The sequence below is a fragment of the Equus caballus genome, chromosome 1 (assembly GCF_041296265.1).
Source record: "Equus caballus isolate H_3958 breed thoroughbred chromosome 1, TB-T2T, whole genome shotgun sequence".
In the NCBI taxonomy this organism is placed as follows: Eukaryota; Metazoa; Chordata; class Mammalia; order Perissodactyla; family Equidae; genus Equus; species Equus caballus.
In genome coordinates, this window is record NC_091684.1 from 125,414,900 (window position 1) to 125,434,967 (window position 20,068).

General features: G+C 38.0%; 1 protein-coding gene across 6 annotated transcripts in view; it reads right to left on the minus strand.

Annotated features, from left to right (window-relative positions):
- HERC2 (HECT and RLD domain containing E3 ubiquitin protein ligase 2) overlaps nucleotides 1–20,068 on the minus strand; it is a 256,159-nt gene that overhangs the window by 60,172 nt on the left and 175,919 nt on the right. For all 6 annotated transcript variants that reach the window (XM_070231475.1, XM_023652120.2, XM_023652115.2 and 3 more), the window contains exons 57-65: nucleotides 19,121–19,232; nucleotides 17,581–17,662; nucleotides 17,334–17,477; nucleotides 15,551–15,641; nucleotides 15,074–15,251; nucleotides 14,803–14,884; nucleotides 14,401–14,572; nucleotides 13,231–13,375; nucleotides 12,263–12,488 (exon numbers count right to left, since the gene is read on the minus strand). In XM_070231475.1, the coding sequence (XP_070087576.1) occupies nucleotides 12,263–12,488; nucleotides 13,231–13,375; nucleotides 14,401–14,572; nucleotides 14,803–14,884; nucleotides 15,074–15,251; nucleotides 15,551–15,641; nucleotides 17,334–17,477; nucleotides 17,581–17,662; nucleotides 19,121–19,232 (1,232 nt within the window). The remainder of the gene's footprint in view (nucleotides 1–12,262; nucleotides 12,489–13,230; nucleotides 13,376–14,400; nucleotides 14,573–14,802; nucleotides 14,885–15,073; nucleotides 15,252–15,550; nucleotides 15,642–17,333; nucleotides 17,478–17,580; nucleotides 17,663–19,120; nucleotides 19,233–20,068) is intronic.

Genomic DNA, 20,068 nt, shown 5'->3' on the forward strand with positions numbered 1-20,068 from the left:
AACCCCAAAACAATGGAAAGAAGACAAGAAGTTCACCAGTAAACAGTCTTATTGGACACATGTTATAGCTCATTGCCCTGAGAGTTCCCAGGCCTCGGCAGAGGGATGGAATCAGACATAACCCAGTGGTATCCAAGCACAGAGGAGGTGGACCTCAGAGTTAGGGAAGTCAACGTGACCAGAGTTCACAGGACAGGACCAGAGACAAGAAAGCTGCCCAGAAAGCACCCTGGAGATGTGGAAGTGCCCTCTCTCACGCCAGTTGAGAATGCAACAAAAGCTGATGAGTGCCTATGTGAGAGGGAACTCTCAAAACCCAAAGATAAAACTACAGAAAAGGACTGGAGGCCCAGCAAGCTTCAAGCGCAAGGACACTGAGGGCTCAGCATAGCACTTGCTCCTGTCTGCCACATGGGAAGACTTCATAATTCACAGGGCACTGAGAACAGTACGCAGAAAGGCCTTGCCTCAGTGTTGGGAAATAATTAGTCCCAGACTACTATCAGGTCTGAATCCACTTAGCAAGTCCAAAATCAAGACCCGAAAGGATCAAACTGTTTCAAAGTAACTTAAAAGTATTTCGGCTCAAAAAGATTTATAGACATATAAAAATCTCTAGCAAAATTCACAATACATGGCATCCAACCAAAAGTTACCAGGTAGGCAGAAAGGCAGAAAAGTACCACTCAATTCAGAAATAAGAAGGAGAAAAATCAATTGATCTACATAACCCAGAACTGAGACAGATGTTATAATCAGCAGACAGGGAAGTTAAATCACTTATGATATCGTTATTTTATATGTTCAAAAAGAGAGCTAGACATGGAAGATATAAAAATAATATCCAAATCAAATTTCTAGAGAGGAAACTCCAATGTCAGAGATTACAATAGTTTTATGACATTAACAGTACACTAAAAAATAAAGAAAACACTAGTAAATTTGAAGACATATCAACAGAAACTATCCAAAATGAAACAGAGAAGAGAAAAAAAAGTAAAAAATGGACAAAGCATAAGTTGCCTGTGGGACAACTTCAAGAGACATGTGGAACTAGAGTTCCCAAAAGAGGAAAGAAAGAAAAATTTTTTTAGAAAAAATAGTGACTGTGAACTTCCAAATTTAATGAAAATTATAAACCCAAATATCCAAGAAGCAGAATAAACCACAAGAACCATGAAAATAACTGCATCAAGACACAGGGTTATCAAATTGCCCAAAACCAAGGGGAAAGAAAGAAAATCTTAAAAGTAGCCTGAGAAAAAAAGACACAGTATGTGCAGAAGAACAAAGATAAGAATGACAAGAAATTCACAATGAAAAAAATGTAAGCTAGAAGACAGCAGGACAGTTTCTTTAAAACAGTGGAAAAAACACTGTCAACCTAGTATTCTATACTCAGCTTAGCTATATTGCAAAAATGAAGCAAAATAACAAGTTCAAACATAAAAAAGCTGAAAGGAAGAATCCCCAGCACATACACACAATAAGATATAAAAAAGGAAGCCCTTCCAGCAGATGGAAAATGATGCCAAATGGAAACATGGGTCTCCACAAAGGAGTAAAGAGCACTGGAAATGGTAACCACATGAGTAAATACAGAGACCTTCTCTTACTCTTTAAATCATTTTAATACACAACCTGATGTTTAAAGAAAACTAATAAAAAATACGGTGATGTTTACAACATACAAAGAAGTGTATGACAACAACAGCACAAAGGCTGGGACAGAAGAAATAGAAATCTACTGTTGTATGATTCATATTCTACATATGACATAGTAGAGTACCACGTGAAGGTGGACCATGATAAGTTAAAGGTGTATAATATAGCCTCTGAAGCAATCACTAAAATAACATAGGGAGTTAGAGCTCACAGAAAACAAAGGAGAAAAAATTAAATCATAGAAAATAATTAATTCAAAGGAAGGCAGGAAAAGAGGAGAGAGAGAACAATGACCAGCAAGGAGGAAAAGAAAACACACAGCAAGACGATAGATATAACACAGAGACATCAATGATACCAGGAAGTGAAAGGGGACCACATAACGTCAAAAAAGATAGTCAGTGAAAATTTTAAAAAGCAAAATCTAAATATATGTTACCTACAAGGAATCTCCTTTTAATATAAAGACACAAATAGATGAAAAGTAAAGGACAGAAAAGATACCATAGTATATCATAGTCTATGGAATACCATGGTTCATATAGTATACAGCGCTGATTTAAAAAAAGCTGAAGAGAGACATAGGCATCACGGCGGAGTGAGCTCTTCCCTTAGACTCTCTGCTCTAAACACAATGAAAAGGACATTCATATACTAACAGAGGAGATTCATGCAACACAAAAGACGTCTGAGAGACCCATGCAGCCATACGTCTGAAGGGTGAGGCGCTGAACCCCTAGAAGAAGTAGAAGGACATGAAGGGATCTCTTCTCCCTCCTGAACGGCAGTAACCTCAGGACTGTGCACAGCTGAGGACATGGTGGGAGGGGTGGCCCTCTACAGGAACATCTTTGCTCTCCAAGTTCCCTCACAGCTCCAGACAGAAGAGGCTAAGTTATTGCAGGGGGCTCTGCATTAAGACAGCACCTCAGGAGAGCAGATAGCAAGAGCAGAGTGAGAATGCCACCAGGATCACAGTGGCGAAAGAAAGCACCTCACCCCCAGCCAGGCACTCCAGCACAACTGGTTGCGCAGGGCACTGGTGCATAAGATAGAAGAGCAGCAGCTGTGAGCAAGCAAGTTGCAAATTGTGGTGGGCTCAGAATACACAGCTCCTGACCCCCACCCAGGGACAGGAGATGGAAGCTGTGACCAGATATTATCACTGTGCAGAGGCACAAATCCATGCCAGCAAACAATATGAACAAACAGTTTAAGACTCCAGACCAGAAGGAAAATTACAAGCACCAAGAAATCAATCCTGAAGGCACAGAAATTTAAAATCTAAATAAGAAAGAATTCAAAATAGCTATCATAAAATAAACTAAAAAGTTACAAGAAAATACAGATAGACAATTTAATACATGAGGAACTTCATCACAAAAGAGATTGAAACTATAAAGAAAAACCAACCAGGAATGTTGGAGATGAAAAAACATAATGGATGAAATAAAGAAAAATCTGGAGTCCATGAATAACAGAGCTGGTATTATGGAGGAGAGAATTAGCAGCTTGGAGGACAGTAATATAGAAATGTTTCAGATAGAGGAAGAGAGATGACTAAAACTAAAAAGAAGTGAAGAAATTCACTCAGTCATATCCAACTGAAATAGGAAATGCAACATAAGATTATCCGTATTCCCGAGGGAGAAGAACAGGAGAATGGAGCACAAAGAAACAATACCTGAGAATGTCCTAAACCTGGGGAAGCAGCTGGAGATACAGAAAGAAGCTGTCAGAATTCCAAATTACATCAATGTCAAAAGACTTTCTCCAAGGCATATAGCAGACAAGATGGCAAAAGAAAAACATACTAAGGGCAGCAAGGCAGAAGAAAATAACTTGAAAAGGAACTACTATCAGGGTTTCAGCGGATTTCTGAACAGAAATCTTACAGATGAGGAGAGAGTGGAATAATAGATTAAAATTCTGAAAGACAAAAACCGCCAGTCAAAAATACTAAATACTCTATCCAGGGAAAATTTCCTGCAGATATGATGGAGAAATAAAAACTTTCCCAGAAAAACAAAAGCTAAGGGAGTTCATCACCACATGAACGTCCGTCCTAAAAAAAAAATGCACAAGAAGGCTCTCATACCTGGAAAAAGACAAAAAAGAAAGGGGATACAAAACCTTGAGCAAGGAGTTAAATAGGTAGACAAATCAGAAAATTGCAGCTATCAGAAGAGGTTGGCAAACAATTAATTAAACATTAAAGATAAAGAGAAGGAAAACATCAAAAATAAATGTAATCTCATCATTTTAACCACAAACTCAGAACAAAGGATGGAATAAGTTTTGACAATAATACCTTAAAGGGGAAATAGAAAGGGATAGAATTGGTGTCATCTGAAAACAAGAGGGTATCAGAAAATAGACTATCTCATCTTTGAGATTTTTTATACAAACATCACAGTAACCATTAAACAAATAATCAGAACAGAGACACAAATGATAAATAAAGACAAAACTAAGAAAATCATCATAGAGAACTACCAAACTAAACTGGTAATCTGAAATACATGGGACAAGAAACAACAGAAAGGGAGAAGAACTGGAAAACGAGCAATAAAATGGCAGCATTAAGCCCTCATATATCAATAATCACTCTAAATGTAAATGGATCGAATTTTCCAATCAAAAGACACAGAGTGGTAGGAGGGATTGAAAAATATGAGCCAACAATATGCTGCCTCCAGGAAACACATCTCAACTCTAAAGACAAATACAGGCTCAGAGTGAAGGAATGGAAGATGATACTCCAAGCCAATGGCAACAAAAGAAAGTAGGTGTTGCCATACTTATAGCAGACAAAGTAGACTTCAAGACAAAACAGGTAACGAGAGACAAAGATGGGCAGTTTATAACAATAACAGGGACACTCCACCAAGAAGACATAACACTTATAAATATCTATGCACCCAACATAGGAGCACCAAAGTACATAAAGCAACTATTAACAAAGCTGAAAGGAGCTACTAACAACAACACAATGATGGTAGGGGACCTTAACGTTCCTTTTACATCAATGGATAGATCATCCAGACAGAAAGGCAACAAGGAAATAGTGGATCTAAATGAAAAACTAGACGGGATTAACTCAATAGATATATATAGAACACTCCATCCAAAATAGCAGAATACACACTCTTCTGAAGTGCACATGGAATGTTCTCAAGGACAGATCATATGCTGGAAAACAAGGCAAGCCTTAGTAAATTTAAAAAGAATGAAATCATATCAAGCATCTTTTCTGACCACAACGCTATGAAACTGGAAATCAACTACAAGAAAAAAGCTGGGAAAGTGACAAACATGTGGAGATTAAACAACAGAATACTGAACAACCAATGGATCATTGAAGAAATTAAAGGAGAAATAAAAAAATACCTAGAGACAAATGAAAATGAAAATACACCATACCAATTCATATGGGATTCAGCAAAAGCGGTCTTAAGAGGGAAATTCATCACAGTACAAAGCCACCTTAACAAACAAGAAAAAGCTCAAATGAGCAATCTTAGACTGCTTCTAAAAGAATTAGAAAAAGAACAAACAAAGCCCAAAGTCAGAGGGGAGAAATAATAAAAATTAGAGTAGAAATAAATGGAATTGAAACCAAAAAAAAGCAGTAAAAAGGATCAACGAAACAAAGAGCTGGTATGCTGAGAAGAAAAACAAAACTGAAAAGCCCTTAGCCAGACTCAAAAGAAGAAAAGAGAGAAAAGTTCAAATAAGTAAAATCAGAAATGAAAGAGGAGAAATTACAATGGATACCAGAGAAATGCAAAAGATTATAAGAGAATGCTCTGGAAAACTATATGCCAACAAATTGGACAATCTAGAAGAAATGGATAAATCTGAGACACATACAACCTCCCAAGACAGCCAAGAAGAAATAGAGAATCTGAACAGACCAATCACAAGTAAAGAGATTGAAAACAGCAAAGAAAAACCTCCCCAAAAAATAAAAATCCAGGACCAAACGGCTTCTCTGGAGAATTCTACTAAACATTCAAAGAAGATTTAACACCTATTCTTCTCAAACTACTCCAAAAAAACTGAAGAAGATGGCACACTTCCTAACACATTCCACAAGGCCAACATCATTCTGATCCAAAAACCAGACAAGGAAAACACAAAGAAGGAAAATTATAGGCCAAAATCGCTGATGAACATAGATGCAGAAATACTTAACAAAATATTGGCAAGTTGAATACAGCAACATACTAAAAAGATCATACACCATCAGCAAGTGGGATTTATACCAAGGACACAGGGATGGTTCAGTATCCCAAAATCAATAAAGGTGATACACCACATTATCAAAATGAGGAATAAAAACCTATTCCTCATCTATTGATCATCTCAACAGATGTAGAGAAAGCATTTGGCAGGATCCAACATCCATTTATGATCAAAAATTTCAATGAAATGGGTATAGAAGGACAGAACCTCAACATAACAATGGCCATATATGACAAACCCACAGCCAACATAATATTCATCAGGGAAAAACTGAAAGTCATCCCTCTGAGAACAGGAATAAGACAAGGGTGCCCACTCTCACTACTCTTATTCAACATAGTACCTGAGGTTTTGGTCACAGCAATTAGGCAATAAAAAGAAATAAAAGGAACCCAAAGGCAATGAAGAAGTGAAATTCTGTTTGCAGATGATATGATTCTATATCTAGAAAATACTAAAGAATCCATTGGAAACCTACTAGAAATAATCAACAACTACAGCAAACTTGCAGGGTACAAAATCAACTTAGACAAATCAGTGGCATTTCTATACTCGAATAAGGAACTAACAGAAAGAGAACTCAAGAATTCAATCCCACTTACAATTGCAATCAAAAAGAATAAAATATCTAGGAATAAATTTAACCAAGGAGGTGAAAGACCTACACAATGAAAACTGTAAGACATTATTGAAAGAAATCAGTGATGACATAAGGAAATGAAAAGATATTCCAAGCACATGGATTGAAAGAATATACTTAAAATGTTCATATTACCTAAAACAATTTACAGATTCAGTTCAATCCCAATCAGAATCCCAATGACATTCTTCACGGAAATGGAACAAAGAATCCTAAAGTTCATATGGGGCAACAAGCAACCCTGATTAGCTAAAGCAATCCTGAGAAAAAAGAACACAGCTGGAGGCATCACAATCCCTCACTTCAAAATATACTACAAAAATATAGTGATCAAAACAGCATGGGACTGGTACAAAAACAGGTACACAGATCAATGGGACAGAATTGAAAGCCCAGAAATAAAACCACATATCTATGGACAGTTAATCTTTAACAAAGGAGCTAACAATATACAATGGAGAAAAGAAAGTCTCTTCAACAAATGCTGTTGGGAAAACTGGACAGCCACATGCAAAAAAGTGAAAGTAGGGGCTGGCCCCGTGGCCGAGTGGTTAAGTCCACGCGCTCCGCTGCAGGCGGCCCAGTGTTTCGTCAGTTCGAATCCTGGGCGCGGACATGGCACTGCTCATCAGACCACGCTGAGGCAGCGTCCCACATGCCACAACTAGGAGAACCCACAACGAAGAATATGCAACTATGTACCGGGGGGCTTTGGGGAGAAAAAGGAAAAAATAAAATCTTTAAAAAAAAAAAAAAGTGAAAGTAGACCATTATCTTTCACTATACACAAAAATTAACTCAAAATGGATCAAAGACTTGAAGGAAGACTTGAAAGCATAAAACTCCTAGAAGAAAATATAGGCACTACACTCTTTGACACTGGTTTTAGAAGGATCTTACTGAATACCATGTCTACCTGAACAAGGGAAACAGAAGAAACAAATGGGACCTCATCAGACTAAAGAGCTTCTGCAAAGCAAAGGAAACCAGGAACAAAATGAAAAGACAATCCACCAACTGGGATAAAATATTCACAAATTATTTATCTGACAAGAGGTAAATCTCTAAAATATATAAAGAACTCATACAACTCAACAGCAAAAAAAAAGCCCGATCAAAGAAAAGGGCAGAGGATATGAACACACATTTTTCCAAAGAACAAATACAGATAGTCAAATAGGCACATGAAAAGCTGTTCAACATCACTAACCATCAGGGAATTGCAAATCGAAACTACACTGAGATACCATCTTACACCTGTTAGCACAGCTATAATCACGAAGATAAAAATTAACAAATGTTGGAGAGGATGTAGAGAAAAGAAAACTCTCATACACTGCTTGTTGGAATGCAAAATGGTGCAGCCACTATGGAAATCAGTATGGAGATTTCTCAAAAAATTAAAACTAGAAATACCGTATGATCCAGCTATTCCCCTACTGGGTATTCATCCAAAGAACTTGAAATCAACAATTCAAAGAGACTTATGCACCCCTGTTCATTTGAGCATTATTCTCTATAGCCAAGATGTGGAAGCAACCCAAGTGCCCATCAACTGATCAGCAGATAAAGACAATGTGGTATGTATATGTAATAAAATACTACTCAGCCATAAAAAAAGACAAAATCACACCATTCGCAACAATATGGATGGACCTTGAGGGTATTTTGTTAAGCGAAATAAGCCAGAGAGAGAAAGATAAACACGATATGATTTCACTCATATGTGGAAGATAAAGTAATACACAGACAAAAAGAACAGTCTAGTGGTTCCCAGAGGGGATTGGACTTGGTGGGTCGGCACAAGGGGTGAAGGGGCACATTTATATGGTGACTGACAAATAATAATGTACAACTGAAATTTCAAAATGTTATAAACTATTATGACCTCAATTAACAAAGAAAAGAAAAGAAAGAAAACTAGAGTGGCTATATTATTACCAGTCAAATTAGATTTTAACACAAAGAGTTCTGAAGCAATAGGATAAAGAGGCTAACTGTCATAATGACAGCAGAGTCAGTTAATCAAGGTGGGAAAAGTAAATGTCTTACATTAGAAAAGCAGGAAGATCTTAAACCAACAACCTAAGCTTCTAGTATAGGAAACTAGAAAAGAAAAAATTAAACCAAAAAAAGAAGAAAAGGATTAACAAAGATTAGAGCAGAGATCAATGAAACAAAACAATGGAGAAAATCAAGGAAATCAAAGAAGCATTAGCGCTTTGAATTAATGAAATTGATAAGCCTCTAGACAAACTGGAAAGAAAAGATACAATTAACAATATGAGGAATGAGAGAGATGATACCACTACAGATTCTATAAATATTAAAAGGGAATAAGCAAATATTGAGACCAACATTATGTGAATACACTCAACAATTTAAATGAAAAGAACAACTTTCATTAATGAGATAAATTTTACTAGAAAAGAAACAAATAGCCCTGTATCTATTAAAGGAATTAAATTTGTGGTTAAAAAATACAAAGAAACTCCACAAAGAAAACTCTAGGCCCAGATGGCTTCACTGATGAATTCTATTGAAATAATACCAATTTTACACAAATTGCAAACTGAAAAGAAGGAAACACTCACCACCTCACTCAATGAGGCCAGCACTACCCTGATATCAAAACCACACAGAGATATCACTAGAGAAGTACAAATATCTATCATGAACAAAGGGGTAAAAGTCCTTAACATTTTTTTAGCAAATTGAATCCAAAACAGACAAAAAGAAAAACCCATAGGTGAAAAACAAAGTCTGAACGGAAATTTTAAAAATACATAAAACTGAATGAAAAAGAAAACGCAACATATTGAAATTTTTGAGACGTAGCCAAAGTTGTGCTGAGAGGAAAATTCAGTACTCAAAGTTTTCACTAGAAAAGAGAACAGGTCTCAAATCAATGATCTAAGCTCTTACCTCAAGAAACTAGAAAAAAACAACAAAATAAACCTAAAGGCAGTATAAAGAAAGAACTAATGAAGATGAGAACAGAAACCAATAAAAATGAAAACAGATAAACAACAGAGAATATCTAAGAAATAAAAAGCAGCAAAACCAAGTGGGGTTTACTCCAGGTATGCACAACTGACTCAAAAACCTATACATGCATACTCACAGCAGGTTTTCTTTGTACTAGCCAAAAACTAAAAATAATCCAAATCTCCTTCAGTGTATAAATAAACTATAGAATAGTATTCAAGTAATAAAAAGGAATGATTGATCCATCAACAACCTGGATGACCCCCAGAGAATTACACTGAATGGAAAAGGGCAATCCCAAAATGTGATACACATAATGTGACATGAAAAGAGCTGTAAGTTAAGAAGACCAACATGGAACCACTGAGTAACAGAAACTGGAAAGGACAAGACTGCAGTCAGTCCTCAGCTACATCTACCTCAGAAAAGGAAACAGCACAGGAAAGCTAAGTAACTTGCCCCATTTCATAGAGCTAATAACTGGTGAAGCCAGAAGATCACATTTCAGTTATTTATAAAAGCAGATGGCACTGGAGACAAAATGTCCCCTCATGAAAGACAGAGGAAAAACGTGACATTCATATTAGAATGAAGAAAGATGAAATTCCCTAAAAAAATCAATTGTATTTCTATATACTAGCAAGGAGTAACTTGAATATTTCTAGATCTAGACAGCAAGGACCAAAAGAGGTTTTCAAAATACCATTTATAACAGTATAAACAATATGAAATATACAGGTATAAATATAACAAAAGATATACAAGACCTGTACACTGAAACTATGAAATATTGCTAGAAAAATTGAAGACCTAAACAAATGGAGGAAATATTATGTTCCTGGGCTAGAAGATTCAACATTTTGAAGATGCCCATCCTCTCCAAACTGATCTATACAGTCAATGCAATCAAAATGACAAGCAGGCTATTTTACAAATACTGACAAGCTGATTCTAAAAGTTACATGAAAATGCAAAGGGCCAAGAATACCCAAAACGTATCTGAAAAAAAAAAAGCTAAAGGATTACCATGGCCTGAATTCAAGTGTTTTATACAACTATAATGATCAAGACAATGTGGTATTGGCATCAAAATCCAAAAACAAATCAATGTAACAGAAATGAGAGTCCAGAAATAGATCTACACATACTTGGACAACAGATTTTTCACAAAGGAGCAAAAGCAATTCAATAGAGAAGAAGTTTTTTCAACAACTGCAGTGGAAACTGGATACCCACATACCACCCCCCCTCAAAAGAATTTCAATGCATACCTCACACCACAAAATTTAACACAAAATCAAGCACAGACCTCAATTCTAAAACTATATGACTTATATAAGAAAACACAGAAAAAGAATCTTCAGGATCTTGAATTAGCCAAAGGTTTTTCAGATACAATCCCAAAGTATGATCCATAAAAGAAAGAAATAGATGAACTAGATTTTACCAAAATTAAAAATTTCAGCTCTTTAAAATTTACCTGTGAAGAGAATGAAAAGACAAGCCACAGTGGGAGAAAATGTGTGCAAATCATATATCTGACAAAAGACTGCTACCCAGAAAATATAAAGACTGCCCAAAATTCAATAAGAAAACAATCTAGTTTTAAATATAAGCAAAAGATATGAATAGCCAATTCAACAAAAAACCATATATGGATTGTAAATAAGCAAGAAGCCCAACATCATTAGTCATTAGGGAAAAGCAAAGTAAAACCACAATGAGATACACTACACAACTACAAGAATGGCTAAAATTAAAGAATGATCACACCGAGTGTAGACAAAAACGTGGAGGAGGTGGAGCTTTAGAACAACCACTCTGTAACACAGTTTGTAGGTATCTTCAGAAGATAAACATGCACCTACCGTACAATCCAATCATTCCTCTCCTAGGTATTTACCCTAGAGAAAGGCAAGTGTACGTCCATATAAAGACCTGTACACGTATGTTCACAGCAATTCCATCTGTATTAGTCAAAAACTGGAAACAACCCAAAAGTCCACCAACAAGCGAACAGATGAACAAATTGCATTATATGCATAAATGAAATACTATTCAACAATAAAAAAGAACGAACTATTGATACATGCAACATGGATGAATCAAAAAATAATTATGCACAGTGAAAAAAATAAGATAAAAAAGAGTACATATTGTGTGATCCCATTTATATAAAACTCTAAAAACTGGAAACTGATGTATAGTGACAAAAAGCAAGTCAGTTGCTGTGGGAGGCAGGGAGGGTATGAAGTGGCCCAGGAAAACTCAGGGGTGGTATGTACGTTCACTGTCTTGACTGAAGTGATGCTTTGACAGGTGCACACGTCACAGCTACGAAATTACAGTTTACATGTGGAAGGTCTACTGTATGTCAACCACACCTAAATAGAGCTATTGAAAACACCCGGCAGTCCAGCCAGTGCCTATATGTGTCCAGTGGTTATTACAGTCTTCTCTCTTTGCTTGTGTGTACAGCATTGCCAGAGTTGACCTGACCATGACACAAGAATCCACGTGGTGCTTCCTTCTAAAATTTTCATTCCAGTGTCAATAAATCACAGCACAGCGCACAATGAATATTGTGTGGCTTTGGTTCAGAAAGCAGTTAACATGGTGCTGCAAACTCTAATCTGGTGGTGCTATAAGCATTAGACATTCTATTTGTGATGTTGTTGTACCACACCAAAGGATCTCATATAAAATACAAATCTGTGTTACCTAAATAGGAAGCACCTAAAGGGTCTCTTGCTGTCTGGAAGAGGACAGGCTCATGGACAGAGGGCGTCGCCATATCAACGGTTGTCCACGCCACACTGTGCGAAGACCCACAAGCCACTCGTGTGATCTTCTGGCCTTCTAAGCCTTGTACAAGTGTGGGCTTTCGATTAACTGTGGTTGTGCCATTGCCCTGCTGGCCATGGTCATTGTCACCCCAAGCATATACCTGTTAAGGGGGAAAAAATCAGAAACTTTCAAGATTCCAGAACATTTTCTTTAAAATTACTTTAAAATTCTTGCCAATGACTATAAACCAGTATTTACTTAATATCAGTTCAATGGCTTAATCTACTCTGTTTTGTTATAGGAAGCAAGGAGATTATCCTCTTCGACTAAATGCAGTAACTTAGTTTTTCCTTTATTTTGCAAAAAAAAATGATCAAAAACAATATGTTCACTTTTCAAGTAAATCACTTCTGACTTTACAGAATTAGAAGGTACAATTCATTTTTAATTCATTTTTACTAAAAAAAAGTATGCTAATTTTTTGCCATAAACGTATTTTAAAGATATAACATCCATGAGCCTATCACACTATGGCCTCTCAAAGCAGAGAATGAGAAATACCTGTCAAGGATAACAATTTCTAAAATGATATATATCTCCCCATCAGCTATCAATTTCTAAAGTAAAATACTGCTAATACCTTAGCAGTAGGAGCACCTTCAATGACGATAATCTCTTCCCATTTTCAAGTGGACTTCAGAGTGGGGAGTCCAACACTGTATAACATGCATGAGCCAGCAACTCTTTCTAAGATGCCCTCAGCCCGTGCCGACAACTGGGCAGATACACAGAGGAACAAAATGGACAAAGCCCTGTTCTGGTTTTTCAAGTACCAAGATTCCTCTCATTCCATTACAAGTTACACTTGGACATGAAAAAGATCTATCATAACCTCAGCTTACCTGCCCTGCGTCCGTGACCGCTAGGCAGTGCAGGGCGCCGACAGCCACATGCACGATCTTCTTCCCTCTCAGCCCTTCCACCACCTGCGGCTTCCGCACGTGCACATCAGAGCCGTGGCCCAGCCTGAAGTAATCCCCCTTACCCCTGCGAAGAGGTCAACAGTTCACATTTTAATATATGGCTATAGTCTAGCAATGCTCCACAGGAAAACACTCATTGTTTACAATGTTAGAGCCATCTCAATGGTAAGATCATATACAATGCCTAAGGTGTTTGAAATTATGTTATAAAAGAGTATACCATTAACTCATTAATTCTACTAGCAAGATTCTAATGTGTGTTTTACAATATTTAACTGACTGATGTAGGTTTTCACAAAAAGAGACTGAAAACATGACAAAAAACCTCAAATGCCTCTCAAAAGTCCTCTTTAGTGTAATTCTTTCTCAAGCTGCCTCTGGGTCATAATACTCAAGCTAAGGCCCATCAGACCATCCAGTGTCAGCCAAGTGTCCCATTCCTTTTTGATTTAATAAAACAAACTTTCACAAGAAACACAGGTGAACATTTTCAGGATCACAGAAATCAGAATTCTGTTTTCTGCCCATTTGCTCACTAGGGTTCTAGCATGGTAAGAAAGCAGAAGAAGGGCCGGCCTGGTGTTGCAGCAGTTAAGTGCACACGTTCTGCTTCGGCGGCCCAGGGTTCGCCGGTTCAGATCCCAGGTGCGGACACAGCACCGCCTGGCAAGCCATGCTGTGGCAGGCATCCCACATATAAAATAGAGGAGGATGGGCACGGATGTTAGCTCAGGGCCAGTCTTCCTCAGGAAAAAAGGGGAGGATTGGCAGCAGTTAGCTCAGGGCTAATCTTCCTCAAAAAAAAAAAAAAAAAAAAGAAGCAAGCAAGCAAGCAGAAGAAACTCTCTACATAAACCTCAACTAAACAGAAGAGACATGTTGGGCTAAAATTTCTCTAGCGTTCTTTTCCAAACAACCCAGTTATAACGGCCAATTTCTTCTTATAATGTTATCACTAATCCCAACTCGAAAAGACAAAGATACCTGGAATGAGTAAGAAAATGAAGGTTTTACCGTCCCCTCAGGGTGGCATGGGGTAGGGTGGAGGTACCCCAAGACACATTGGTGGGTGACAGGGAGTTTACGTACCATGTCCACACCACTCCCGACTTGGTGAGAGCCAAGGAGAACTGAGCTCCACACTCGATCTGGCACACCCCCTGTCCATTTAGTCTCTCAATGTTCTGGGGAATGTTACAGCCCTCACTTCCTCCTCGGCCCAATTTTCCAAAATCACCATCACCCCAGGAAAATACCAAACCTAGGTTTAAAAAAACATACTTCAGACCAACTTTTTTTTTTTTTTTATTAATGTTATGATAGATTACAACCTTGTGAGATTTCAGTTGTACATTTTTGTTAGTCATGTTGTGGGTACACCACTTCCCCCTCTGTGCCCTCCCTCCACCCCCCCTTTTCCCTGGTAACCCAGACCAACTTTTTATGATGTTCCTACCCACCCAGAAACATAGAATCAGGACAGGAGCTCACCTTCATCAGTCAGAGCCAGGGTCTGTGCATCTCTACTTCCACATGCAACCTGGATTACTCTGTGACCCAGAAGGACTTTCACCTACTCAATTACAAATTTAAAAAGAGAATGAAGCACAGACACTGAGAAAGCAAGGGAAATTTTTTCACAGACTGAAAGCCAATAATGCACATCTTTATGAACTTTCCTAGACTTGAAGCTTATCTTCTCTTGAAATGAGCAGATGGTAAGCTTTCTGTAAGCAACAAAAATGCGTATGTGTATAATCACCATTTTGGGCTTCAGTTGAGTTGTATTATCCCCATGTCCCAACCGGCCATATTCTCCAAGGCCCCAGGTATACAGTTCACCGCTGGACGTGAGGGCTGCACTATGCGAGCTCCCGCAGGCAATATCCCGAATACGCTTGGTTTTCAGGGCCTCTATTAGCCGTGGCTTGTCACAGTTCCTAGAGCAAGATTAAATAATATTCCCTATAATCAATCCAGTTTTTTTTTAAGAAGGAAAAAAGGACATCTACCCTGATCCACATTTAGTCAAAACAACATCTGTAGATCAACTTAACTATCAAATCTTAGAACAGGTAAGGCCAAATCACATTCATAGATATTTTAAAAAATAAATTTTTAAATTCTATTTTCATAAATAACCTATCCTATTTAATTTCCTGCAAAATAACTATCAAATGGCATTCACTATTATCATCAGTAACAATTTCTTATTAGCAAGTAATGAAAATATTCTTACATTCTGCTGAAGTGTCCAAGTTTGCCATCGTCACCTTCACCCCAGGAAAACACTTTCCCATCAACAGTTAAAGCCGTAGCATGCCGGCCACCTGCAATGTTCACACAGATATGAGCTTCTGAACTGGTATACCAAAAGTTTGCAGCCTAACTACTTAATTTGCCTGGCATGCAGTATGTACTCAATGAACATGTGTTGAATAAATGAGTAGATAGAAGCAACATCAGGCTGACAAATACATAAAATGAATAAACTCTTATTAAACTACAAAGTTTAAATCCAAGAAACAATTTCACTCACAAAGGCAAAAGAATGCTGTTTATTAATGGGGTTCCTGTTCTATTAAATATATAAAAGATCAAAATTCAGATGGTAAAAGTAAAAATAAGTACCTTTGTGATCAGGCAAATTATCAAATGCAGTGGCAATTAAGCTTTTGAGAAATGCACCCCGAAAGCGGAATTATTTAAGCAAAAGTACCGTCATTTGCAATTAAGACATTATACTCACTATTCCCACAACACATCAGCTCATGCTCTTTCCAGCATGGACCATTCTCTCCCAGTCCATCCACTCTGCCTCAGACTGAAGAGCACTGTCTTTACGGGCATTTCCTGTCACCTGTTCCTGGGTTCCCGGTCCCCTCAACATTCATTCTGCCCTGTTCCTTTGGTACCAACAAAACCCATATTATCAACGGCAACCATGTGCTCAGCTAAAAACTACACTTCTCAGACTCCCTTTCCCAGAGAGGATGGTGACAGAGAAGCAATGAAAATGAGTGAGGTTTCTGGAAAAGCTCTTTAGAGGGGCTAAGTGAGCTGGAGGAAATGCCCATCTCGTGTCTGCCTAGAGCCACAGAGCCATCTGTCAACGAGGGTGGACAGAAAGAGGAAGCCTGTGCTCATCATGCGCTGGAGCTGCTGAACTGGCCCTGGACACCACCTCCAGACCTTCACGGAGGAGAAAAGTAAAATTCTATCTTGCTCAAGCCACTACTGTTTGGATTTTTTGTTATATGGGGTTAAATCTAACCCTATTTGGTACAGACACAAACTGAGTTTTACATCTAATTCAGTTTCATTCCTCAGAGGCCAGCACAGTGCTTTGAAAGAAAGAATATTCAATAAAGGTGTCCTATGGGCCAGCCCCATGGCCTAGTGGTTACGTTCAGTGTGCTCCACTTCAGTGGCTCGGGTTCAGTTCCTGGGTGTGCACCTACACCACTCGTCAGCAGCCACGCTGTGGCAGCGACACATATACAAAATAGAGGAAGACTGGCATAGATGTTAGCTCAGGGATAATCTTCCTCTTCTCACTAAAATAAATAAATAAATAAACGTTTCCTAAATTGAAGGAGTATCAATTTTTTTAAAAGGATTCTTCTTATCAGTGGGGATCACAGACACTTTGAGAATCTGAAGAAGGTTATACAGGCTCTTTCTCCAGAAAAATAACATATATTTAAGCACAGAACATGATGATTTCAAAGATGCTATGAACCTGAGACCACAACTCCAAGACTGAAAAGCCCCTCTTGGAGGGGTACGCCCCATACCTAGAATGCAAACAACTCCTGGTCTCCAAAAAGCCTCATGCAGCAACAATAATTCAATTCTAGACCACCACGAGATTACATTATCCAATTTTTATTCCCAATAAGTAAGTAAAACTTGAAAAAGAATGCAAGGATATCTTAGGGAAAATTATTCGAGGGCCCTAGTTATTTACAGAACAGGAGCAACAGGCTTATCCTCATACAAGTGCCAACTTGGCCCGATACCTGAGTGAACGGCCACCTTCTTGACCACATAACTGCTGAGAGCCGTGACCTGCCGGGGGATGGGCACAGTCCCGCTGGAGATGCCCAGCCCAAGCCGGCCATTCGTGGCCTCTCCACAGGCGTACACCTTTCCTTCTACAGTCACTGCAAGGAACAAGAGTGAGGAGAGGACTCACTTTTTACAACATAACTATGTTTTCAGTGTTAAGCATGATTTAAAAATTACTTAATATTAGAATAATCATACCTGCAAACAAACTTTTAGAACCACCAGCCACCTGTACTACATTCAAAGCAGACAGTGTCTCAGAGAACGAAGGAACCTTTATCTAGAACAGAATGTTTTTAAAAAGCAAAAGAAGGGAAAAGATAATTTTATCTATACTTTTAAAATTACAAGTAACCTGATTAGATGATACAAGGAATTACTGTTAATTTGCATGGTTATATTAATCAAAGAAGTTTCTTTCTCGTAGAGATACACACTAAAGTATTTGAAGGATGAAATGATATAATGAGATTTACTTTAAAATTAACAGGGGTAGGGGTATGTAGAAAATAAAGACAAAAAAAGTGACCATCTGCTGGTAACTACTGAAGCTGGTACAGAGACACGAGAGCTCAGGTGCCTATTCTTTCTACCTGGATATGTTTGAACATTTCATAATAAAAGACGAAAAGTAAAATACAAATAATCTAAAGATATAAACAAAAACTGGTAAACTATGTTTTATTTCAGGTCATGTCCTGCTCAGTCTTGTTGATTCTAACATCTCTAAGAAATTATACACTTAAATTTCCCATTGTAGATGGCGGTGATTTAATTTAAAACTCCTAAAGCCTTTGCCTAAGAAACACTTTATGATTCTCACGTGTCAGAAATTATCAGTCACTACTACACTGGAAGAAAGGATTTTTATCACAACTGTGGAGCACTAAATCTATCCTTCACATGCAAACTCCAGCAAGGGCCCTGTGCTTGAGGATACCTGAGACAGCCCCACACCATCACAACAGAGACTCCCAGTGCTTACTGCCCCTTGTCCAACTCCAAATGGAGTCCAGGGGCCTTAAAACACAAATGTAACTCAAGGCTGTTCAAATAAAGATAAAAACCCATCTTACTTGAAAGGAGAAACTTAAGTAAATGAGTTTTAACTTTCCTTCTCAGCCTTTCAACAATGCAGGCAATAAGGCATCTTATGATGGGTGAAGTCTCACAGAATACCAAAAGGAAGCAGAGAAACTCATCTGAAGAGAAACTGTTTCCAGGCACCAAATTTTGGAGGAATCTGTTCTATGGCTCCTTAGTTAACAGACACTGAATTCAACTTTGGCTCAAATGCATCATTTGTTGTACCTACTCTTTAATCACACCTTGCTCATCTTTGTGCCACTATGGCATTTTTTACACGTTATTTTGTTCATGGTAAGCAAAAACGTGTATTGTATTGAAGACAATATAATTATAGTCTACAGTTTTCATCTATACGCTTGTCAGATCTTTTCAGAAGGGTATTTTCTAGTTTATAAAACAATAATAATGCAGCTATATCAAAAGTACACTATTTCCCAAGGACAGAGGCTTTTCAGAAACTAAATTTGATAACATCTATGAGAGTTCACATCAAGAATTACTTTAGAAAAATCAACTTAAAAAACAACATTTGGAAGGTAAAACCATTATAAAAACTTCAAAAATAGTCTGGCTATTGTTGGGCCAGCAAAGCTGCTCCTCAGTCATGTAATGACAGGTGACACGGGAACTTCACGCAGAGGTGGGATACCTTAGAGCCTTTCAGCCCGCCCAGCTGGTCCTTGTCATTCAGTCCCCACACAAACACTTTGGTTCTTATTGTAGCCGTTGATTCCAGTCCTGCAGCCTTCTTTCTAATAAGACTAACCAAAGAAAAAATAAAGAGAGAAACAGAGGTCATTCAGCATAAAAACTTTTAAAAATAAAAAGGAAAGCAATCACAAGTATGCAAAGTTTGCTGGTTACTATGAGAAACTGTTAAGTTTTGTTTTAATATAATAAAACCTCAAGTATATACAGGAGTAAATGTACCAGAGGGTCAAAATTTGTAGAGACTAGCTTGTTACCTTTTCATACTAGAATTTAATTGTAGCTTTTTACCTTTGGTGAAGATCTTTCTATGACACACTAGGCAGCTCTCTTTCTTCTTAAATACCAAGTTGAACATTACAGCTATTTTACTGACTCAGAGCAATTCCTGCCCATTACCTGGACAAACAGCTACTATAGATGTAACTGGAGAGAACACTGGATGGTCCCAGGAGTCACCACTGGGACTGGCATTGTGGCAATGTCCCTAAATTAGAAATCTGTCTGGTCATTCTTTTTCCCCTAAAGAAATAATAGATATAGCCATATGACCCTGCAGGCACTACTCCAACACAGATATATGTCGTAAAGCACAATGCAATTTTCTTCCTTCATACCCTCCGCCAGCTGGGCTTCAGGTCCCCACCTCCGTTCTCTCTTGGGAGGCCTACCCCACACCCTGAGGCTCCTGAAGCATAGGTCTGGCAGCTAGCTCCACCACCTTGTTCATCCTATCTCCTGTCTTGCCCTCAATAGGGCAGAGGTTGAATCAACAAAGCACTCCAATTCTTGAACTTGGGGAAACTATAAAGTGCCCAGGATAGAGTGAGAGTTTCTTGGTTGTTAGTCTGATGTCAGGTGCTAAGAAACTGCTTCTTTTGTTTGCAGC